Source organism: Ictidomys tridecemlineatus, chromosome 16, assembly GCF_052094955.1.
Source record: "Ictidomys tridecemlineatus isolate mIctTri1 chromosome 16, mIctTri1.hap1, whole genome shotgun sequence".
NCBI classification, from domain to species: Eukaryota; Metazoa; Chordata; class Mammalia; order Rodentia; family Sciuridae; genus Ictidomys; species Ictidomys tridecemlineatus.
Window position 1 is genome coordinate 24,149,185 of NC_135492.1, and position 25,772 is coordinate 24,174,956.

The 25,772-nt window shown below is 37.8% G+C and overlaps 1 protein-coding gene across 1 annotated transcript in view; it reads left to right on the top strand.

Moving 5' to 3' along the window:
• The window catches only part of LOC144371257 (uncharacterized), a 35,419-nt gene extending 10,146 nt beyond the window's left edge, over positions 1 to 25,273 (top strand). The window contains exon 2 of the mRNA XM_078033665.1: positions 23,792 to 25,273. Coding sequence (XP_077889791.1) covers positions 23,792 to 25,273 — 1,482 coding nt within the window. The remainder of the gene's footprint in view (positions 1 to 23,791) is intronic.
• The last annotated feature ends 499 nt before the right edge of the window (positions 25,274 to 25,772 follow it).

Consider the following 25,772-nt stretch of genomic DNA (forward strand, 5'->3'; position numbering starts at 1 on the left):
GCAGTCCCACCAGCAGTGTATGAGTGCACAATTTTCCCCACATCCTCGTCAACACTTGTTGTTGTTTGTCTTCATAATAGATGCCATAATAAAATTTTATTATAGTAAAATTCACAAAGACACACACACACACACACACACACACACACACACTTGGGTTTTCCTTTGGTGCCTCTGGGCAAGACCATGTGGAGTAGGAACCTACAAACACAGTGTCATCCTACTGCCAGTTAAGAGTAGGAATCGGTCCATGGGCAGAATTCTGGAATCACCCACAGCATCTCCCATAAACTTCAGGATCAAAGGGGTGTGAGGCCTAGAGATTTCAGAGAAGACTCACTGTTTTCCTCCCCATTTCCTGATAGTGATTTCTGGGCCAATGAGCTTTGCTCTACTTTGATTACATTATCTAAAATCCTCTCTTGCAAGAACACAAGAGCCAAGAAACACAACATAACATCCATATCCCTGGGGTCACCACCAGCTACAGTGTCAGATCTTTTATTGCTTTAGTTATTTCCTCACTTCATTTGATCTATTTATTAATACAGGTGGACCTCAGCAACTGCTCTAGGTCCTGTTGGAAGGTCACAGTCACACACCCACACACAGCATCCTAAGGGGAGACTGTGGAAACAGGAATTCTGAACCTTCATTGTTTATGAAGACTCACCCAATATCAGAACTTTGAATATTTTATTTTGAGGCAGGGTCTTGCTAACAGGCCAACTGTGCCCTCTGGCTTGATATCCTCCTGAAGCAGCCTCCCAAATGCCTGGCCTTGCAGACATGGGCTACCAAACCTTGTCCTTTGCTTATTAAAAAAATGCATAGCTGCTGGTTACCTCCCTCCAGTGATGTGTGTGACATCACACCCCAAATAATAAAAAAACCCTTACAATTGCGAAGCTCAAGTCTGACTCTGGCTGGGTGAGGTTATGTAATGGGAAGCGACTCCAGGGAGAGAGAGACATCAGCTCAGAAAAAGTAGGTTCCTTGGTTTTCATGGCAGAAAAGAACTTCATTTGTCAGGCGCATGGATACATCTATTTAGAAAAGCAGATCCACATTCAGGAAAGAACATGAGGGGCCGGGGATTCAGTGAGGTCGGTAGTGTGCTTGCCCTGCATGCACAAGGTCCTAGGTTCAATCCCCAGCACCACAAGAAGAAAGAAAGGAAAAAAATGTGAGAAAGCCCTAAAGAGAGAGACAGCAAATAAGTGGTCTGAGGTGCTGCTATTTGGAGAGGGACATTTAAGTGGAGCTGGACTAGAGATGGGGCCAGAGCAGAGTTCTGTACTTTCTCATCCATTTTTCTTACCTTGCTCATATCATGCTCATATTTGGAGGTAGAGGAAGCTGGTCTAGGAGAAATGCTGCATTGCAGGGAGTTGCTTTTTCATAAATCTCATCTTTATTTTTAAAAATAGTTTTTAGTTGGACAGGATACCTTTATTTTATATATTTCTCTTTAATGTGGTGCTGAGTATCAAACCCAGTGCCTCACAGGTGCTAGGCAGGTGCTCTGTCACTGAGCTCCAACCCTAGTCCCTTGTTTTAAATTTCAAATATTTTGTGGGCATTCCTGCATTCTGGTGATGTATGAATCTTTTCCTTTGAGGTTCAGAGTAACTTCCTTTTTGGTATCTCAACATTTCTGCCCCAAACAGACGTGTTCCACAGTTCTTTATGGACCTCAAGTGTTGCTAGAGGAATGATTAAATGGTGATTTAGTTATCAAAGCACATAGGGCAGTGTTTTCAGGAGAGAAGTTTTAAGAAAATGCTCATTATTAGATTTCTATTTTTACTTATGTATTTAGCCATAAACTCATATGGATTTGCAGTGATCCACAAACCAGCAGATTTCAGAAAATTTTCATGGTGACAACTCTTTTCAAATGGTTTCATTCGGATTGAGGCACATTTGACTGAGGGTAAACATGAAGATGCGTTTAAAGTGGTCATGAATTTTCCAGGCTAGAATATTGCAGAGGGTTTTGCCAGTGTTCCACCACTTTGTTTATCTCATTAATGTTGAAAAACTTCCCAGATGCAAGGAATGCACCCAGAGGCAAGCTCCTGCAGCTGGCCACCCACAGACCCCACACCCACTGATCCAATTCTCCATCCCCCATTAATTGGGTGCTGGGTGCTGTTAGGTTGTTAATTATTGGGTAAAACCTAGTGTTTTGTCTCCAAGGAGCCCAAGGTCTAGCTTGTTGGTTATTGGAACCACTGAGTTGGTTATTCCCTTTTCCTTGCCTCTCAAGACAAATCTGAGCTCCATCCAGGAACCTAAATTTAGTGGAACCGGTAGTTTAGGAAAATTTCACATTTTGGTGAAGAAAAGTAACAGCAGTAATAATGAATCATTTCCCTCATGGGGGAAGAAGGGGTTCTGGCCCCAGGGGGTCCCTGGCTCTTTCCCTCTTCTCAGCCACATAATCTTCTCCTCATCCTGGGCAAGACAACTGTGTACTGCTCATCCCTGGAATCCTGGGCATGTGCCTTGACCTTCTCAGTTTTCCTTCAAGAGAAATATTCCCATTTCATAAATGCAGCAAAACTGGTCCCCCAAATACCTGGGCTGCTGTTACTGAGAAGCAAATGTAAGAAATACTGAAAATGAGGGCTGGGGCTGAGGCTCGGCTGTAGAGTGCTAGCCTAGCACTTGCGAGTCCCTGGGTTTCATCTTCAGCACCACAGAAAAAGAAATGGATAGAATAAAGAAATTGGGTCCGACTTGAATAGAAAATAAATATTTTGAAAAATAAATACTGAAAAGGCAACATATCTAGCAATCAGGGAAATGCAAATTAAAACTGCACTGAGCTTCTCTTTCTCTCCAGTTACAATAGCAATTATCAAGAATACAGTAAGAATAAATCAGTTGAGGATGTTGGGGACAGGAAATGCTCACACCTTGTTGGAGGCACTGCACATTGGTGCAACCCCTCTGGAAAGCAGGGTGGAGAATCCTCAAGAAACTAGGACTGGAACCACTATTTGACTCAGTTATCCCACTCCTCAGCATAAATTAAAATTAAAATTAAATTTAAAATCTTCATACTACAGGGACACAGCCACATCAATGTTCATGATAGCACAACTCACAATAACTAAGCTAAAGAACCAGCCTAAATGCCCATGAACAGATGAATACATAAAGAAATTGTGGTGTGTATACATGGTGGAATATTACTCAGCGTTTAAAAATGATGACTTCATAACACTGGCCAGTAAATGAATGGAACTGGAGATTATCATGCTAAAGTAAAATAAGGCAATCCCCCCAAACCAAAAGTCACATGTTTTCCTTGACATGTGTTATCTACATCACAAGGAAGGTGGGCGGCACAAAGAGAAGTTCAGTAAATTAGACAAAGGGGCACAACAGGAAGTAAGAGGAGATAAGAACAGGAAAGACAGTAGCATGAGTCGACCATAATCTTCCTATTTAAATCTATGAAAATACCTAAGTGAATCCACCTATCATGCCACCCACACGAATGGGGTCCTAAGGAGAATAAGGTATATTTTATGTTTGGATAATTTTACCAAAATAAACTCTATGGTCATGTATAACTAAAAAGAATGAATAAAACAGAAAAAGATAAAAAATACTTAAAAGGATCATGGGTCCAACTTGATAGAATAATAGCCGGATAAGGAAATGTCTTTAGGTACATTCCAGAATTTTCTAAACCGCTCCCTCATTGGATGCTGCCAAAGGTGTTGGAGCCTGTGGGAAGGTGGAGGTTCAGGGCACTTCATGGAGAAGATAGGACCCCCCCTTATTCATCTGCAGGTGTAGGGGTCCCAGGGGGCAGGTAACCTCGAGGCCTGTACAGTTAACAAAGGCAGAGTGGAGCAGGGTGCATTGGACTCTATGGAGTTATTTACCAAATTAGGAAAACCTGAAATTGGCTTTCCTGGACTCCCAATCAAATGCAAATTGTTATTTCTTAAAGAGAGAGACCCTTGAGCCCGTCTTAAGGAGAAGTCTTCTCTGTATTATGTGACTTTTTGCACCACTGAATTGGGGGGACAAGACCAGAGCTCTCTTTGGAAACACATTGACTTTGTTTGCATCAAGACAAGCAGGAAGGGTCTGTCTTTTTTGTTGTTTCTTTTTTCTTGTCAAGTGCAGAGTCTTCAGCTGATACTAAGGATGCGCACCTGGGCAGGGGGTCTTTGGTTTTAGGAGGAGGCAGGATCCCATTGCCTGGGATCCAGGGGACTGTCAGGAAGCAGGGTGGCCTTGATCTGTGCAAGGCTGTTATCCTGTGGCCATCGCAGCCTCAGCCAAAGCAAGGTGTTAAGCAACTCAGTGAGACCCTGTCTCTAAATAAAATTCAAACTAGGGCTGGGGAAGGGGCTCAGAGGTCGAGGCCTCTGAATTCAACCCCCAGTGGCCAGAGAGCGAGGGAGCCCTGGTGCAGCTGCGGTTTACCCAGGTCTGCACTCTCGGTTCTCTTCTGTGCTGATTTCCTTACTCTGCCTCCAGCCTCAATGTGGGCTCCAATAGATTCAACTCAGCTGGAGGAACATCAGCTTGATGTTCAGGCTGCCAACTGGGTGGTAGACTCCTCCAGGGTGCCTGTCAGGTCCCCGTGAGCCTCCACTATGGGGTGAAAGGCCAGTTCTGCTTGGAGAATTTTGCACAGATGAACAGAGGACAAGTCAGCACCCAAAGACGCTCTGGGTGGTCTTATTATAGGAGGAGGCCCAGGTGATGAAACTTTCAAGAATTGACTTCAATTTCCTAACATCAAAACCCAACAGAACTTAGAATTCTGGTCACTCTAACCCTGACCCAATGCCGAGACCTCAAAAGGAAAAGAAAAAAGTTGCACCCAAACCCTGCCATTCTTGTTTCCTCCTTTCCTGGAGCGGATTTCACCCCCTGTCACTCAAAAAAAAAAAAAAAGCTCGCTGGGCTCAGACTCGGGACAGCGGGGACTGACTGATTCCCTGTCCAATCAGAAGCCCCCGTGCTGAGCGCTGTCCAATCCTGAGCGTAGCTAGCAGCAGGGGGCGGGCCTCCGCGCTTGGAATGGGATTTATTTCTCCGCTTTCTGAGGTTCCACTCAGATTCCTGCAGTTGGACTCCGGCTTCACTAGTGCCCAGGATCCCGGGTGGCTCTGCCATGCAGGGGTCGAAGCTCCCCAGGGCAGGCTTGGCTGCTGGGCACCAGGAGATGGTGAGTGTGCAGTGGCACCTGGTGCCTGGACAGGGAGGCTCAGGAGGGAGGCGGGGCAGGGAGTCCATCTGGCTGGACCGGCTGTGGGGGGAACCCGAGTTGGCTGACCCTGACTCCAGGGGCTCTCTGCAACCACAGGCCTGAGCCCATTGGGGACAGTGCCACTCTGTCCCCCTGCCAGCCGGGCGGAATTCGTGACAGTGGCGGAGACTCCTGGTAGCCTCCCCATCTCCTGGGGCAGCCTCAGCCCCTGCTCAAGTCCTATCTCTCTGGCAGGTGAGGGAGGCAGCCTGGCATCTTCCCGGGCTGTGGTGATTGACAGGTGGCAGCACTAGAAGAATCCAATTCCAAGCCAGGCAATGGCGCACACCTGTCATTCCCAGTGGCTGGGGGTGGGGGCTGATGCAGGAGGATTGCGAGGTCAAGGCCAGTCTCCACAAGTGGGTGAGGCACTTAGAGACTCAGGAAGACCCTGCCTCTAAAAAAATAGGGCTGGGGATGGGGCTCAGTGGTGGAGTGCCCCTGAGTTCAATGCCCGGCACCCCCCTCCCCCCCAAAAAAATCAAATTTCCAAACACCATTTTCCTGCAGGAGGGAAGCTGCGGTGAACAGGGACCTTGCCTATTCCTAAACTAGTTTTGTGTAGTTTATTTATTTATTATTATTATTATTTCTTTTGGTGGTTGTTGTGTTTTGGTAGTTAACAGAAGGGTGCTTTACCACTGAGCTCTCTCCCTGGTAGTTTTTAGTGTTCATTCTGCCTGCTGGTCTAGCTAAGTTGCTAAGATTGGCCTGGTTAGGGTTGCATTGATAATGACTTTTCTGTTGCAATTAAGTGCATGATTTTTACAACCACGTGGCTTCGTGGGTGGACTCTGTTGACGTCGTGATTCCTTGATGACAATTGTAACAGAACAGCTTCACAATGCACGCGTTAGGTAATAACTTCTTATTATTTTTTTCTCTTATAATTTTTTGCTCTTATACTTCAAAAGTTTCTTGGTTAAGTTTACATATATTTAACTTTGTGGATGAATTTTAGGATTGGGTGCTTCCATTAAGAGTAAAGCATGCTGGATTGTTTATTAGTGCATCAGAGTTACACATAACACCACCTGCATATGGCATCCGTGTAAAACTGACCCATGGTATTTAACACTATTTTTAAGCTGAATATTTCATGACTATTAATGTATTATCCTGGTCCTATGAACTGATTGCAGCAAGTCCCTGTGGACTGCATTTCCTAGGGGTCTCATGCCCTCTGTGATATTTTTCTGGTCTTGGTTTGGCTCTGCCTGACACAGGGATCCCACACCTGGCTCATCTGAGTCTCCTGAGCGTCTGGTACATATGAGCCACATGTGGGCCTATGAGCAGGTGCATTTAGGGAAAGAAGTTTCTCAGGGGAGCAGGTGACTGCCCTGCGGCTGGGAGGAGTCTCCTTATCCAGAAGCCACTTCAGAAGTTCCCTGTCCTGACTCCTGTGGATACTCGAATATCATTGGGCATGCAGCCATTTATGAACACACTGGTTCAAGTTCCTTTGGAAATACATCCAGAGTGGTTGTTAGCTTTTAAATAACTCCATGCTATTTTTAAAACATGGCTGCACTAAACTGATATTCTAGCCCCATGTGAGGGGGTGTCTTTCTCCATACCCACGTCGTTGGAGGACTAGTTCCTTTACCTATTTGATAGGAGCCTTTCCCACAGCTGGAGTCAAGCTGCAGAAGGTCTCCTACTTGGCCGGTGACTGAATTCCTGATGCAATTTGTTAGAAGCCAGGCTTCCGTGCTCACTGCAGGAAGGTGGTGTGAGCCTGTTCTAGAAAGAAACAGGGTTTTGGCCCCTTTTGCTGCACTCCTGGTGTGGATTGCAGCACAGGGAATACTCAGACATCAATGTGACGCCCCCTCCTTTGTGATCCAGGGAGATATGCACATGTGCAGTTGCCATTGCTCACAAAGCTTCGTGGGTTAGGACAGAGTCCATGAGATGGGGAAAAATGTTGGGACCCTGAGTGCCTGGAGATCCTTTTTCCAGAAAAAACTGGCTAGACCTGGAGTTATTACTGAGGTAGGGGGGAGAGGGCTCAGGCAGGGCTGCTGGGTGGACTGCATTTGTCCTGTCTACCCTTGGGGACTGGCTGGGGAGGAGCTCAGCTGTTAGCAGCCACAGTTTGCAGATCATGCTGCAAATCCCTTCTAGGGATAAACTGGGACCCTTGTCCTCACTCCCCTTCTGCCATTGTCCCATGGATAAAGATCATGACCCTCCACAGCCATTGAAAATCACCCCCTTTCTTTCATCCTGATACTTGTGGATATCCAGCTCTTTCTTCTATGAGCACCAGACAAATTCTGTTTCCAGCTACAAGTCATTTCGTGTCCCATGTGCTCCATTTGTGGCCCCAATCAGTCTTCCTCTACTCTGGGTGCCACTGGATGGGCGTATTCTGTCCCAATTATGTGTCACTTTGCTCAAGGCAGGACTAATGCCCACGTGTCCCCCAACTTTGCCTGCCCTTTGGATGGTAGAGATTTTCTGAGTGGTCCAATGCATAGGTCTCTCCGTGTTTATTTAAAAGGGACTCAAAACAGAAGTATGTGCTTATTGGGTGTATCCATGTGTGAAGGGAATCCAGGAGCCTCCTATTCTGGTATAATTTTGAAACCTAATCCTACTCAATATGTGCTTCTTTGGGATGTTGGAGTGTGATTCAGTACCACGCACGTCCTGCCACCGATTTCTACCAGTGCTCTGCGCCTCCAGTTCCCACACCTCCCTTCACGTTGGGTTGTCTGTTCATTCACATCAAATCCTCTGCTGGAGATGGTGGAATTTATCTAGGCCTTTTCATTGCACTTCATAATAAAAATGACATTTACATACATATGGAGTCATCTATGAAATTTCTGCTTTGTAATTTTTTTAGTCCTCAAATTACTGCAATATGATAATTTTATAACATGCATTAGTGCCTGGTAATGATAGCTCCTGCTTTTGCTCTTAGAGTTCAGAATTCTTGGCTAATTTCATATGGATGTAATCTTCCAAGAGAATTTTCAAACTGTTTGCTTTGGTCCCTTCTTCAATGGAAAGGAAACCATGGTGAAATTCTGATGGGTGTTGTCATAGATGAACCTGAGGGAAGCCGTTCTCTTTATAATGAGGAGTCCTATCATCTATTCCCAGGATGTTCAATTCAGTCTTTTGCTGATCTGAATTTGTATTTTTTTTCAAATTCTGCAGATGTACTATTTAAGTATGCTTATATGTGAAATGTGACATTTATGTGACAGCTATATAAAACTGACATGGTGTTTCATAGTATTGGTCAAACTGTATGCAATATGGCAAACAAAATGTGGCTAACTTCCATAAATGGTTATTTTCAATGGTTTATTATTTGTCTATTACCAAATGGACATCCTCTGTCACCAGGCTCTGGAGGAGTGTGCTGTGTCCCCATATGGACAGGTGTCCACATCTGTTTCTGTGGACCTTCATGATAACCCCACATGTTGTTCAACACTGTCTCAATTTGTGTTCAATGTGACTTTATGGTGCAGTCCCTCCTTTCTAAAGACGTTGATTGCTTTGTGATGAAGGGACATTTAGATACCTGCCATTTGAAGGGGCTGTTCACGGCTCTTGCCTGCGTTTCTCTTGTAGTCTCTGTTCTCCTTTCTTAGAAGAGTTGGGTTAAAGGTGAGGCAATTGGTTTCTTTCATCTGTCACTTCTCCTTGTTCTCTTTAATGGAGTCATTTGAGGAATAGAATTTTTTTTCACATATACAATGTATAAATTTAAAAATATTTTTTTCTGTAACTTTGGAAAGGACTTTTTTTCATTCTTTTTTTTCCTTTTGTGAAACTGGGGATTGGAAGCAGGGTGCCCTATTAATGAACACTATTCTCAGTCCTTTTAAAATTTTTATTTAAAAAAATTTAATTTTTTCTTAATTTTTAAAAATTATTACTGCCTATTTATTTTTAAATTTAGGCAGGGTTTCACTCGGTTGCTAGGGTAAGCTTTACAATTGTGATCCCCCTGCCTCAGCCTCCAGACCACTGGATATATCAGGTGTGTAGCACCAAATGCATCCTATCTCAGTTAGTTAGTTAGTTAGTTTGTTTGTTTGTTTTCTTTTTTCCTAGATTTTTTTAGATCATGATTTTTTAATGTTTTTTATTATTTTTTTAAATACACGACAACAGTGGAATGCATTATAATCCTTATTTCACATAGAGCACAATTTTTCATATTTCTGTATATAATGTATGTTCACATCAATTTATGCCATTCTACATGGAGTTTTTTGCATTACAACTCTTAATACACATATATATCACAATTTTTCATCTCTCTTTGTATATAAGGTATATTGACACTCAATTCAAGTCTTCATGCATGAACTTTGTATAAAGATGTCCATTACATTCCATCATCCTTGCTAATCCCCTGTGTCCTCCCTTTCCCCTCTGCCCTATTTAGAATTCATCTATTCTTCCCATGCTCGCCCTCCCTAACCCACTATGAGTCAGCCTCCTTATATCAGAGAAAATATTCAACATTTTTTTGGGGGGTGATTGGCTGACTTCACCTAGATTTATCTTCTCCAACTCCATCCATTTACATGCAAGTGGCATGATTTTGTTCTTTTTTAATGATGAGTAATATTGCATTGTGTATATGAGCCACATTTTTTTTATCCGGTATAGTGCTTTTGGTAGTATGGTCATTTTGATAATATTAATGCTGCCTATTCAAGATCAAGTTAAATCTTTCCATCTTCTAAGGTCTTTGATTACTCTTTAGTATTTCATAGTTTTCAGTGTATAGATCCTTCACCTCTTGTTGATTCCCAAGTATCCTTTTTAATTGAGGATATTGTGAATGGGGTAGGTTTTCTCTTTTCTCTCTCAGAGGATTTGTCACTGATATACAGAAATGCCTTTGATTTATGGGTGTTGATTTTATATCCTGCTACTTTGCTGAATTCTAGTTCTAGAAGTTTTCTAGTGGAGCTTTTTGAGTCTTCTAGGTACAGAATCATATCATCAGCATTGTTTTAAGAACTATATTGAATAGAAGTGTGAGAGAGGGCATCCCTGTCTTGTTTCCAATTGTAGAGGATAATGCCTTCAGTTTTTCTCTATTTAGAATGATGTTGGCTGAGTCTTGGCATAGAGAGCCTTAAAATGTTGAGGGAAGTTCCTGTTATCTCTAGTTTTTCTAGTGTTTTGAACATGAAGGGGTGCTGTATTTTGTCAAATGCTTTTTCTGCATTTGTTGAGATGATCATAAGGTTCTTATCTTTAAATCTACTGATGTGATGAATTACATTTATTGATATCTGTATGTTGAACCAACCTTGCATCCCAGGGATGAATCCCACTTCATCATGATGAACCATCTTTTTGATATGTTTTTGTATTTGATTTGCCAGAATTTTATTCAGAATTTTTGCTTCTGCTTTTTAGAGGTATTGGTCTGAAGTACACTTTCTTTTCTGTGTTTGTCTGATTTTAGAATGAAGGAGATATTGGCCTTATAGAGTGAGTTTGGAAGTGCTCCCTCTTTTTATATTTCATAGAATAATTTGAGGAGTGTTGGTGTTAGTTCTTCTTTGAAGTCTTGTATCCATTGAGTCCTGGAATTTATTTGTTTATTTTTTTGGTTGGTAGGCTTTTGATGGTGTCTTCTATTTCATTGCTTGAAAATGATCTGTTTAACTTATTCAGTTTTGGTAAGTCACATGATTCTAGACATTTGTTGATGACTTCAATATATTGTGTTTTATTGCCATACAAATTTTCAAAATAATTTCTACTTATCTTCTGTATTTCTCTAATGTTCATGGTGATATTTCCTTTTTCATCATGGATTTTTAGTAATTGAAGTATTTCTCTCCTTCTCTACGGTAGCATGGATAAGGTTTTATCAAATGTATTTGTTTTTCAAAGAGCCAACTTTTCATTTTGAAAATTTAAAAAAAAATTTAAAATATATGGCAGCACAATATATTACAATTCTTATTACACATATACAGCACAATTTTCATATCTCTGTATATAAAGTATGTTGATATCAATTCATGTGTTCATACGTGTACTTTGGATAAGGATGTCTATTATATTCCCCCATCCTTGCTAATCTCTTCACCCTCCCTATTCCTCCCACGACTCTGCCCAAAATAGAATTCATCTCTTCCTCCCATGCCCCCCTCCCTACCCCACTATGAGTCAGCCTCCTTATATCAGAGAAAACATTCAGCATTTTTTATTTTGGGTTTGGCTAACTTAGCATTATCTTCCCCAATGTCACCCATTTACCTACAAATGCCATGATTTTATTTTCTTTTATTGCTGAGTAATATTCCATTGTGTACAAATGCCATGTTTTCTTTATCCATTCATCCACTGAAGGACATCTATGTTGGCTCCACAGTTTAACTCTTGTGAATTGTGCTGCTAAAAACATTGTGACTGTGTCCCTGTAGTATGCTGTTTTTAAGTCCTTTAGGTATAGACCAGGGAGTGGGATAGCTGGGTCAAATGGTGGTACCATTACCAGTCACTTTGTCAATTTTTATTTGCTTCTTTTGTTCCAATTTCATTGATCTCACCTCTGATTTTAATTATTTTCTGTTCTTTACTGCTTTTGGGGTTGATTAATTATTTTTCCTATGGCTTTGAAATATACTTTTAGGTCATTTATTTGACTTTTTCTTTTTTTAAGGAATGAACTCCATGCAATAAACTTTCCTCTTAGTAATGCCTTCATAGTGTCCCAGAGATTTTGATATATTGTATCTGTGTCCTCATTCACCTCTAAGAATTTTAAAATCTCCTCTTTGATGTTTTCTGCAACCCATTGTTCCTTCACTAGCATATTGTTTAGTCTCCAGGTGTTGGAGTAGCTTCTATTTTTATTATTGATTTCTAATGTCATTCCATTAGGATCTGATAGAATGCAGGGTAGTTTCTTTACTTTTCTCTATTGCTTAGAGTTGCTTTTTGCATGACATATGGTCTATTTACTGCTGAGAAGAAAGTGTCTTCACCTGTTGAAGGATGAAAGAGTCTATATATGTCAGTTAAATCTAAGTTGTTGATTGTATTATTGAGTTCTATAGTTTCTGTCTGGATATTGTTTGGAAGATCAATCCAGTGGTAAAAGAGGTGTGTTAAAGTCACCCAGAATTATTGTCTTTTGGTCTACTTGGCCCTTAAACTTGAGAAGAGTCTGTTTGAACATAGATGCTCCATTGTTTTGGGGGTGTGTATATTTATAATTGTTCTGTCTTGTTGGTGTATGGTTCCTTTAAGCAGTATGTAGTGTCCTCCTTTATCCCTTTTGATTAACTTTAACTTGAAGTCCACATTATGTGATATAAGAATGGAAACCCCTGCTTACCGCCACAGTCCATGTGAGTGGTATGTGCTTTAATATTTATTTTTTGTATATGAACACAATACCTTTATTATTTAGATTTATGTGGTGCTGAGGATCCAATACAGGGCCTCACATGTGCTAGGTGAGTGCTCTACCCCTGAGCCCCAGTCCCAGCCCCAGCCTGAGTGATATATTTTATTTTTAACCTGTCACCTTCAGCCTGTGTGTGTCTTTTCCTATGAGATGAGTCTCTTGGAGGCAGCATATTGTTGGTCTTTTTTATCCAAATTGCCTGTCTTTTGATTGCTGAGTTGGAACTAAACTTTCAGGGTTATTATTGAGACAAGATTTGTATTCCCATTTATTTTTGTTTATTTTTGGTATTTAACTAAGTCAGTTTCTCTTTGATAGCTTTTTCCTTTAGAGTGATACTACCCTTTTCTGATTTTTTATTGTTGTTCATTTCCTCCTCATGGAATATTTTGCCAAGGATGTTCTATAGTGCAGGTTTCTCATTGTAATTTTTTTAAATTTTGTGTATGATGGAAGGTTTTGATTTTCTCATAAAATAACATCTGAATCAATATCTAATTGCTAATCAAAATTTAATTTTGCTGGGTATGCTTCTTGGTTGGCATCCATTTCTTTCAGAGCTTGGTTTATATTGTTGCAGGATCTTGTAGATTTCAGCGTCTCAGTTCAGAAATCAGAGATCCTGATTGGTTTTCCCCATATGTAATTTGATTCCTTTCTCTTGTGGCTTTTGAAATGCTCTGCTTCTCCTGTATCCTAGGTGTTTTCATTATGATTTGTGTGGGTGTAGACCTGTAGTGATCTTGTTCATTTGGTGTCCTATATGATCCTTGTATTTGATTTCCCAATTCACTCTACGTGTTTGGAAATTTTTCTGGTATTATTTCATTGAATAGATTGTCCATTACTGTAGTTTAGACCTCTCTGCCTTCATCTATACCAATAGTTGGTAAATTTGGTCTTTTCATATTATCTCACAATTCTTGAATCTTCTGCTCATGGTTTCTTACCTCTTCACTATGGTCAACTTTATTTTTTCAAGATTATATATTTTGCCTTCAATGTCAGAGGTTCTGTCTTCCAAGTGATATATCCTGTTGGAGATTCTTCCTATTGAGTTCTTAATTTGGTTTACTATTTCCTTCATTTCAAGGATCTCTGTTTTTTTTCAAAATCTCTATGTGCATATTGAAGGAATCTTTTGCTTTCTGTATTTGCTTATGTAAGTATTTATCAAAATAATCCTTTGTTGCCTGTATTTGCTCTCATATAATCCTTTAATTCACAGAAAATTATGTACCTTCTCCCATTTATCCTGCTATTCTGATCATGGATTCTAATAATGTAGCATCTTTGTTTGGGGCACATTCTTTCTTGGTTTCTCATGTTGTTCATGCATCTTCCCTTCCAGCTCTGTGTTTTTAAGTTATATAGCCATGTAGGCTTATCGTTTCCCCAATTGGTTTCAATACCATTCTTTTTTAAAAATTTATTTTTTTAAATACATGACAACAGTGGAATGCATTACAATTCTTACCACACACATAGAGCTCAATTTTTCATATCCCTGTACAGAAAGTATATTCGTGCTAATTTATGCCATTATATATGTACTCGTTTCTTTCTGCAATACAAATCTGAATACCCATATATATGACAGTTTTTCATATCTCTGGTTCTATATAAGGTATGTTGGCACCAATTTGGGTCTTCATACATGTACTTTGGATAATGGTGTCATCACATTCCACAATCACTGCTAATCCCCTGCCTCTTCTCCTCCCCTCCAACCTCTCTGCCCTATGTAGAATTCATCTATTCCTCCTAACCTCCCCCTCCCTACCCCACTATAGTCCGCCTTCTTATATCAGAGAAACCATTCAACATTTATTTTTTGGGTTTGCCTAACTTCACTTCTCCAATACCATCCATTTACTTGCAATTGCCATGAATTTATTATTGCTGAGTAAAATTGCATTGTGTATATATGCCCCATATTTTTATCCATTCATCCACTGAAGGGCATCTGGGTTGGCTCCACAGTTTGCTATTCTGCATTGTGCTGCCATAAGAATTGACATGGCTATGACCCTATAGTATGCTGTTTTCAAGTCCTTTGAGAATAGTCCGAGAAGAGGAATAGCTGGGTGAAATTGTTTTTTCATTCCCAGATTTCTAAGGAATCTCTATACAGTTTTCCATGTTGTTTGCACCAATTTGCAGTCCCACCAGCAGTGTATGAGTGTGCTGTTTTCCCCACATCCTTGCCAACACTTGTTGTTTGTCTTTATGATAGCTGCCATTCTGACTGGAGTGAGATGATATCTTAGAGTGGTTTTGATTTGCATTTCTCTACTTGCAAGAGATGATGAACATTTTTTAAAATATTTGTTGATTGATTCTGCATCTTTTTGTGAGAAGTGTCTGTTCAGGTCCTTGGCCAATTTGTTGGTTGGATTATTGGTTTTTTTTTTGGTGCTTAGCATTTGAGTTCTTTATATACTAGATATTAGTTCTCTATCTGGTGTGTGAGGGGTAAAAATCTACTCCCAGGATGTAGGCTCTCTGTTCACCTCAGATTTTTTTCTGAGAAGACACTTTTTAATTTGAATCCATCCCATTTGTTGATTCTTGGTTTCAATTCTTGTGCTATAGGCATTTTATTAAGGAAGTTGGGGCCGCCTAGCCCCATGTGATGAAGATTATGGCCTATTTTTCTTCTATTAGATGCAGAGTCTCTGGTTTAAATTGTAAGTCCTTGATCCCCTTTGAGTTGAGTTTTGTGCATTGTGAGAGATGGGGTTTTAATTTCAGTTTTTTGAAAATGGATTTCCAGTTTTCGCAGCACCATTTGTTGAAGAGGCTATCTTTTCTCCAATGCATGTTCTTGGCACCTTTGTCTAATATAAGATAATTGTAATTTTGTGAGTTAGTCTATGTGTCCTCTATTCTGTACCATTGGTCTACTGGCCTGTTTTAGTGCCAATACCATGCTGTTTTTGTTACTATTGCTCTGTAGTATAGTTTGAGGTCTGGTATAGTCATACCACCTGCTTTGCTCTTCCTGCTTATAATTGCTTTAGCTATTCTGGGCTTCTTATTTTTCCAGATGAATTTCATGATTGCTTTTTCTATTTCTATGAGAAATGTCATTGGGATTTTGATCAGAATTGCATTAAATCTGTACAGTGCTTTTGGTTGTATGGTCATTTTGATAATATTTATTCTGCCTATGCAAGAGTAAGGTAGATCTTTCCATCTTGTAAGGTCTTCTTTGATTTCTTTCTTTAGGGTTCTGTAGGTTTCCTTGTATAGATCTTTCACCTCTTTCTTAAGTTGATTCCCAAGTATCTAATGTTTTCTTTTTTTGAAGTTACTGCAAATGGGGTAGGTTTTCTTATTTCTTTCTTGAGGCTTTGTCACTGATATACAGAAATGCCTTTTTTAATGTGTGTTAATTTTATATCCTGCTACTTTGCTGAATTCATTTTTAGTTCTAGAAGTTTCTGGTGATGCTTTTGGGGTCTTCTAGGTATAGAATTGTATTGTCCGCAAATAGTGCTAATTTGAGTTCTTTTCCTGTAGTTATTCCTTTAATTTCTTTCATCTGTCTAATTGCTCTGGCCAGTGTTTCAAGAAATATGATTAATAGAAATGGTGAGGGAGAGCTCTCCTGTCTTGTGCCAGTTTTTAGAGGGAATGCCTTTAGTTTTTCTCATTAGAATGATGTTGTCCTGAGGCTTAGTGTAGAGAGCCAGTATGTTGTTGAGGTATGTTCCTGTTATCTCAAGTTTTTCTAATTTTTTGAACATGAAAGGGTGCTGTATTTTGTCAAATGGCTTTTCTGTGTCTCTTGAGGTGATCATATGATTCTTATTTTTAAGTCTATTGATGTCATGAATTACCTTTATTGATTTCTATATATTGAACCAACCCTATATTCCTGGACAAACCCCACTTGATCTTCGTGCACGACCTTTTTAATATGTTTTTGTGTTTAATTTGGCAGAATTTTATTCAGACTTTTTGCATCTATGTTCATTCGAGATATTGGCCTGAAGTTTTCTTTCTTTCATTTGTCCCTGCCTGGTTTGAGGATCAGGGTGATATTGGCCTCATTGAATGTGTTTGGAAGTGCTGCTTCTTTCTGTATTTTCTGAAATAAATTGAAGAATATTGGTATTTTTAATTTTTTCTTTAAAGGTCTTGTTTAACTCGGCATTGTGTCCTTCTGGGCCTGGGCTTTTCTTGGTGGATAAGCTTCTGATGGCTCTTGTATATAATCATTTAATGTTTGTCTGTTTAAATTGTGTATGTCTTCCTGGTTCAATTTGGGCACGTCAAATGACTTAAGAAATTTGTTCATGCCTTCAATGTCTTCTATTTTACTGGGATATTCATTTTCAAGATAATTTCTAAATATCCTCTTTATTTCTGAGGTGTCTGTTGGGATACTGCCTTTTTCATCATGGATGCTGGTAATTTGAATTTTCTCTCTCCTTCTCTTCATTAGCATAGCTAGGGGTCTGTCAGAGAACCAACTTTTTGTCAAGGTTTAATTGTTTCTTTTAATTCAACTTCAGTTCTAATTTTAATTATTTTTTGCCTTCTACTGCTTGTGCTGTTGATTTCTTCTTCTAGGGCTTTTAGATGAAGTATGAGATTAATGATTGTCTTTTTCTTCTTTTAAGGAATGAACTCCATGCAACGAAGTTTCCTCCTAGTACTGCTTTCATGGTGTCCAAGAGATTTTGATATGTTGTGTCTATGTTCTTGTTTACCTCTAAGAATTTTTTAATCTCCACCTTGAAGTCTTCTGTGACCCATTGTTCATTCTATTCTACCAAACTGATTCATTCGTTGAACTGCTTATAGAACTTGAAATATTTCAAGTTTGTCTTTTCACGAGGTAGAAGTGTCACTTTACCTGTCTCCAAACATTAATATTTTATGAATATTTTACACATTGGGAATGTTTCATGGATGATACTTGAAACTAATTGTATTGGGGAGCTCAATCTATCTCATGGATAGAAAGCAGAGAGAATAGGAACAAGACTGTTTTCCAAAGCTATTTAACCAGTCTTTTTTCTCCCTTGTACACAATCACCTTATGAGAATATGTTTGAGAAGTCTGATTTGCATCTGAAATGTCCGCCAAATTTCACATTCACTGATGACACAAAAGTTAGGAGTTGGGCTTTTATTCAGTGCTTGGGTTATGGTATATATCCTTCACATCACTCTGATATGGTATATATATATACTGTATTTGGACTCATGTATTTTCTTCTGAATTAGGTAATGGAAAGTATCTTATTACATAATTAAAGTCACTCTCCTACATGACAGTCAGTTCTACAAACTCTTAATTCAAATTAAAAACTGAATAGAGGTTTGGTCCATGTTCTATTGATCTAACAATTTTTATTTCAGGAGCCATTGACATTCGGGGATGTCGCTATTGATTTCTCTAAGGAGGAATGGGAATGCCTGGATCCTGCCCAGCAGAATTTATATAGAGAAGTGATGTTGGAGAACTACAGCAACCTAGTCTTCGTGGGTGAGCATAACTTTCCTTCAAAATTCCTAATTATCATTATTTAATTTTCTTCCCTTGAAGTAGATCTTTTGGGAAGTTCTCCAAAAGAATGTGTTGCAGATTTATGCTTTCAATAAAGAAGATGGGGTAGTTCTTGGTGCTGACAAGAAATGTTAATGATGTTTCTTTTCACCATTAATGTTTTCTTTTGGTGGCAAGATATATATATCTTTCACTTGACATATGGTTGACTTAGAGGAATGCAGTGATGTCAAATCCTGTAGCCCGCATATAGCAGAGGACATAGTTGAGGTAGGGGAGGAAGCCTATAATCAAAAATGTTCATTGAGACGTTATCCAGCAGAAAATATTTTTGAGAAGCTTTGAATTCTTTCTCTTGTTATCAGAAAAACCTGTCCTGTGTTTTGTGCTTTAAAATTATGTAGTATCCTGCTTTTCCTCCATACATTCAAATTAACAACAAAACATTCCCCTTGCCTTGTGAGTATCAATATTATCTGACAGCTCTTCAGATTCTTTTAAAAATATTTTTAGTTGTTAATGAATTTCCTATTTATACATATATGGTGCTGAGAATTGAACCCAGGGCCTCACACATGCTAGGCAAGCTCTCTAACACGACTCTACACCTCTAGCCCTTCTTCCATTATTTGCATAAAAGTTTTGCACATTTCTGGAGACCTCTAGGTCCACCCATTGCAATACATTACTATCATAAGGCAGTTTCTCTAATCTTATTTGTACATTTTTTCACTAAAATTTCCTTATCAGTGTTTTTTCTGATGTGTGTAATGGATTTTCTGTGAAATTATCTGCCATGGAATGAATGTCAATTTGGACAAAGACTGCTGTTTTGAGAGACAGTGTAAGTTTTATTTGAGTTAGACGATTTGTAAAATAATACATTGGTAGATATTTACAAATTGCTTGTTTTTTTTCTGTTTTTTAATTGTATACAGTAGGTTCCCTGTTAAGGATTGGGTTTCCTCATATTAGTTAAATGCTTCACAAACTAAGATGTGTATGATTCATGTTTTTATTGCCAATAATATTATATGTGCTTTTGCTTGTATAAATATTAAGCCTCTTTTGTCCATGACTTTTGTATTTTATCTTGATTGGCTTTTGATTCTGCACATGTATGTAGAAATTGAAGTTTTCTATGCATAAATGTAATGGGGATTGATGGCAGTGATACTCTCATGCTGAACTATACCCAAAGTCCTTTTACCTCATATTTGGAGAGAGGTTCTCACTAAGTTATTGAGGATGTCTTGAATTTGCAATTCACTTGCCTCAGACTTCCTAGTAGCTGAGATTACATGCATGCCCATCATTTGTATATGGATGAGCTTGTTCTTATTTATAGGATAAAGACCACATTATTTGAAATATAGCTTTGAGAAATGTTGCAATTCTCTTTATCTTTTAATTTTCATTGTAATGAAAACCGCAAAATAAAACTTACTGTCTCCAACATTTTAAATACACATTTCAGTAACATTAATTTAAATTTTTATTAATAGATCTCTACAAAGTTTACATCTCAAAAAAAAAAGAAAGAAAGAAAGAATGCCTAGAAAGCAAGGACTCATTTCTGTCATCTCATCACAATACTATTCTCTTTTGTTCAGAAAGCTGCTTCTTTAGTTTACAGATGTTTTCACGTTCTATAATTCTGCAGTATTCTTTCAGTGACATTTCAGTTAACCTAGTATACATACATTTTGTAAAATTTATAATTAGAATAAATTCTTTGACTTCAAAGTTCTATAGTTTCTATATTCCAATATGGCTCATCATTCTTCTCAAGGGATATTTGGTTTGCGTCCCCCATGATGGCTCTGTTGAATAACAATCTAACAACACTGGTGTGCGATGTTTTTAATTTGCTATTGATGTGAGGGCTTATTGCCACACTCACTAAGAACTCCATTTACCTGACTCCATGTTTGCATTTACAATTGGATGCTGTAACTTTTAATATATTTTTTTTTAGCAGGGAAATAGTCTTATTTGTATTTTGGGGGATATTTATACAATTTAAAGAATAGATTTCTCTGCAAAAATTTTTATTTAACAATAGGAGGTTGACAAATACTACATGGAGCCTCTAGTTAACTTTAAGTCATATAAACATCTATAAATTTAATCTTTCAATTTTGAACATAAGTATGCCCAAGAGTGTTCAATCAACTGACACATATTTAGGGATTTTTGAAAATCCCTACCACTTTTGACTTCAAATATTTATTCCATGTTGGTTACAAAATAACTATCACTTAAATATTTATTAACCTTTAAGATATAAAATTGATCTAGCCAGCATAATATCCCACTTGTGATTAAGAACAGGGATTCTATAATTCTACAGTAGTTTCAAAATATTTTCAAAGTCTTATGCTTTGTGATTACCATTTTGCTTCACTGTATTTCCCTTTTCAGTAAGTGGGGATTGATGTCTCTTAGTATGTCAGTGATTCTTTGTTTTCATTCAACCCTCTCGGTGTTTTCTTTGTGTTTTGGGGAAGTATGAAGTACATAGCGAATGTATTTACTCTTAATTCAGAACCTAGGGATAGGATCCTTTTCTCTCTTTGCCTCTTTTCAAAGTTATTTTTAATTTAAAGTGCCTTCTATGTTTTATAACTGTCTTAAACTATGCTTTATGTACTATAATTTAGACAGCCCAGGTTTTGTTTGATCACTTTTGTATGTGTCATTATTATTTCCCTTTGCTTTCATTATGTGTGTGTTCTTGGATTTAGAGTATCCTGTAGACTATGTACAATTGCAATATTTAGAGTTAATTCAGATATCCAAGTTTTGTTTTGATCAGAATTTTGTAATCTGCATTTGCCAACAAAAAACTCTAAAAATGAAGAATTTCGTACTCATACTTTGTATGAGTATTAACTAACTTCACTTTATTAAAAAACTGAATATATTTATGTGTCCTATTAAAATAATATTTTTGTTACAGGTATATATGCCTATTAACAGTATTGTTGTATGCTTTTTTCTTTCAAATTCTATTGCAAAATTACATGTTTGGAGACCTGTCATTACAATAAAATAGAATTATTTTTGCCAAGAAATGTTTAAAATTTTATATGACTTATGATGGTGTGCACTTACATTTTATTATGAAGGATTACCTTTAGTACATTTTGGAGAACAGATCCAGTGTTGATGAATAGTGTGTATATTTTTATATGTTTAAAGTCTTCATTTTCCTTCTCTTTTGAAAGATAGTAGCTGTGAATATAATGTCTTGGTTGATAATTTTATTCTTTCATCCCTTGAATATAGATAGACTCAAATTTCTTCCTGTGTTGTGAAGATTTGATTTCACAATTATATAGTTACACATTTCTAGGTGACCCATCTTTTTCTCTTGGATGCTCTCAGTATTCTGAGTTTTAAAAGTTGGATTAAAACCTACTTTAAGTCTTTACAACAGAGAAAACTGAGCTGTTTGAATGTTCATTTTTTCTATTTTTCGAGATGTGTTTATTAGTACTGGAAAGAGAACTAAAGGGTAATTTAGCACTTTGCATTTTTTACTTTGTCTGGCCTTCAAATTTTGATGCTCTAGCTCAACCTCCTATGTTGCTATGTACAACCACTCCTGACTCTTTCCGACGTTTTCTACAGAAAGTTTTTAAACATACATTTTCTGCTTATTACTATTAACAATTCTTGACTAATTTTTATTCTGTTTTTTGTGTGTTGGTTTAGTTCAGTAAACTTCTTTTAAGTGATAATTGACTATTCCCTTTGAGTGATTCATAACTTTGCTTACAGTCGATTTAGCCATGTTTTTTTTCTGTTGGTAAGCAGGAACCCCTTTTTGAACACTCACCAAATATTCACATATTTTATGTTTTTATATTTTAATGAAAGAGAAGAAAGTTGGTAGATTTTTAAAATATATTCTAAAGGAGGAAAATCTTTGTGTAACACAATGTATTTTTCTCTACTATATTACTCTCCATAATAATGTACTCATCTTGGATACTGTGAACACAAAGATGATTAGGAAAATCTTCAAAATAATTTTCTGTGTGTATTTTGATTTGATTTATATATTTCTACAGTACTGATGGACTTGGATTTAATAATAAATACCCCTCCCCTGCTGATGGTATTTTTTGCTGTAATTTCTTAGGTTTGCAAAATATACTCAGCCCAGTACAGTAAGTAAACATGTTTGTTATTTTTATTTATTACATCCATGACTTCTCATCATCCTCGACAAATTTTCCCAGAGCAGGGAATAAAAGAGAGAGAGGGAAGATATGGAAAGTGTGACTTTGACTGTATACAACCGAGAAAACAATGGGAAAATATAGGTGAGAGTAAAGTTCAAAAATTGTATTATAATAGACAAAATCAATCAGTAGTCCCTATTTATGATAAAAATTTTATGGTCAAAAGACACCAGAGACAATTAATATCTGAAACAAAAATTCAATGTATTCCAATGATTTTGAGGAGATTTATATGTCTTTAAGAATAAATCCACAGCCATTTTTGAACTGAAAGGAAAAGTGGAAAATTTGAAATCTAGTCCATGCATCAGTTTTCAACTTGGCCAATTATAAAAGTAGCACTGATTTAAAATTCCACTCAAACATTTGCACAGAAAAGTTGTTTCTAAAAGTGATCCGTTTGGGAGTTTCTTTATAAAATGTCCATTTTTCTGAAACAAAAGTTGAATTTCTCCTTGTGCCCAAATGGATAATATTAAGAATTGTAGAAATGTTTCTACTTCCCCACTATTGCTCAATGACAATTCTGATACAGATTTTTGGAAAGTGCACTATATAGATAATGCTATAAGTAACACAAAGAGCCATGTTTCTACCCTGAGTAATGACCAATATATTTATATTGGTGATAAAAATTATGAATATAGAGAAATCCTAATCCTTTTCTGAAGGAAATTTACCAAGATGAAAAATGTAGGAAAGTCTTGCTTCAGTGATCAAAAACTAGTATTCATTAAAATATTCATAGCCAAGAGAAAACCTGCAAGTGTAAGATATGTGAAAGGGCTCTTAACCACAGTGCAGAGCTTGCTTAATACCAGAAAATATATACAGAAAGAGAGCCCTCTATGTATAGAAGATATTGAGCAAGCAAATGCTTTGCTATATTTTTTAAACACAGCAGATACTATGACAGTGATAAATTCTACAAATTTAAAGAATGTGAAAAAACTTTTAGTGAAAAGTTACAACTTGTTAAGTATCAGAGGATTTAGACTGAAGGAGAGACCTGTAAATGTAAAAAGTGTGGGAAAGCCTTAAAAAGTTTTTCAACCCTTACTCAACACCAAAAAATTTATTCTGCAGAGAAAACCTACCAATGTGAAGAATGCAAAGCACTCAAGAACTTTACTCAACAACGCAGAGTTCATACAGGAGATATGCCATGCAAATGCAAAGAATGTGACAAAACTTCTAATAAAAGCTCAAATCTTATTTGTCACCAGTGGACACACCCTGGAACGATGCCCCACATATGTAAACTATTTTGACAAGGTTTCAGTCAACACCCAAGCCTTAAAAATTACCAGAGATTTCATACCGGAGAGAAGCCCTACAAATGTAAAGTGTGTGGCATGAGCTTTAATAGAAACTCAAATCTTGATCGCCACAACAGGATTCATACTGGAGAGAAACCCTACAAATGTAATGTGTGTGGCAAGAGTTTTAGTGAAAAATCATCACTTACTAAGCACCAGCGAATCCACACTGGAGAGAAGCCCTACAAATGTAAAGAATGTGGCAAAAGTTTTAATCAAAAAATAGATCTTATTCGGCACCTGAGAATGCACACTGGAGAGAAGCCCTACATGTGTACAGTGTGTGGCAAAATTTTCCGTCAAAAATCATCACTTACTCGGCACCAGCGAATCCACACTGGAGAGAAGCCCTACAAATGTAAAGAATGTGGCAAAGCTTTTAATACCATCTCACAGCTTAATTGTCACAAAAGGATTCATACAGGAGAGAAGCCCTACAAATGTAAAGTGTGTGGCATGAGCTTTAATAGAAACTCAAATCTTGATCGCCACAACAGGATTCATACTGGAGAGAAGCTCTATAAATGTAAAGTGTGTGGCAAGAGTTTTAATACAAACTCAAATCTTGATTGCCACAACAGTATTCATACTGGAGAGAAACCCTACAAATGTACTGTGTGTGGCAAGAGTTTTAGTGAAAAATCATCACTTACTCAGCACAAGCGAATCCACACTGGAGAGAAGCCCTACAAATGTAAAGAGTGTTGCAAAGCTTTTAATAGCATCTCACAGCGTAATTGTCACAAAAGGATTCATACTGGAGAGAAGCCCTACAAATGTAAAGTGTGTGGCAAGAGTTTTAATAAAAACTCAAATCTTGATTGCCACAACAGGATTCATACTGGAGAGAAACCCTACAAATGTAATGTATGTGGCAAGAGTTTTAGTGAAAAATCATCACTTACTAAGCACCAGCGAATCCACACTGGAGAGAAGCCCTACAAATGTAAAGAATGTGGCAAAAGTTTTAATCAAAAAATAGATCTTATTCGGCACCTGAGAATGCACACTGGAGAGAAGCCCTACATGTGTACAGTGTGTGGCAAAATTTTTCGTCACAAATCATCACTTACCCAGCACCAGCGAATCCACACTGGAGAGAAGCCCTACAAATGTAAAGAATGTGGCAAAGCTTTTAATAGCATCTCACAGCTTAATTGTCACAAAAGGATTCATACTGCAGAGAAGCCCTACAAATGTAAATTGTGTGGCAAGAGTTTCAATCAAAAATCATCACATACTCAACACCAGCAAATCCACACTGGAGAGAAGCCCTACAGATGTAAAGAATGTGGCAATAGTTTTAATCAAAAAATAGTACTTACTCGGCACCTGAGAATCCACACTGGAGAGAAGCCCTACAAATGTAGAGAATGTGGCAAAGATTTTAATCAACAATCATCACTTACTCGACACCAGAGAACCCATATTAGAGAGAAGTCCTATAAATGTGAAGAATGGCAAAGCTTTTAATATTGAAGATCACATCTTACTAAACATTATAGATTTTATACTGGAGAGAAGTTTTACAATGAAAACATTGCATCAGTGTCTTTAAGGATGAATCAACCCTATTTCAAAGTAGTCAACACTATTTCACACCAGAGATATGATAGTACAGAAATCATATAAATATAAAATAGGTGACAGAGTCTCCAATAGTTGTTCACACCCTACTCAGAACCTCAGAATTCATATGAGTGAGAAGATGTACGGAAAAATTTTTGCAAATCTTTTGGCCATTGATCCATCTTTTTTAAAACACTGGAGGATTTATAGCATATGGAAACCCAAAGAATGTGTCCAAGACTGTATTCAAATTTCCGACATTTTTTAATTACTGACCTCATATCTGTAGCAAATGTGGAGTAGCATCTGTTCAAAGTGTGTACCTTAGATAACAGCAAAATATTTACAAAACACCTTGACAAATATAAAGATGGTGGTAAGTTTCATATCTATAGCCTATCCC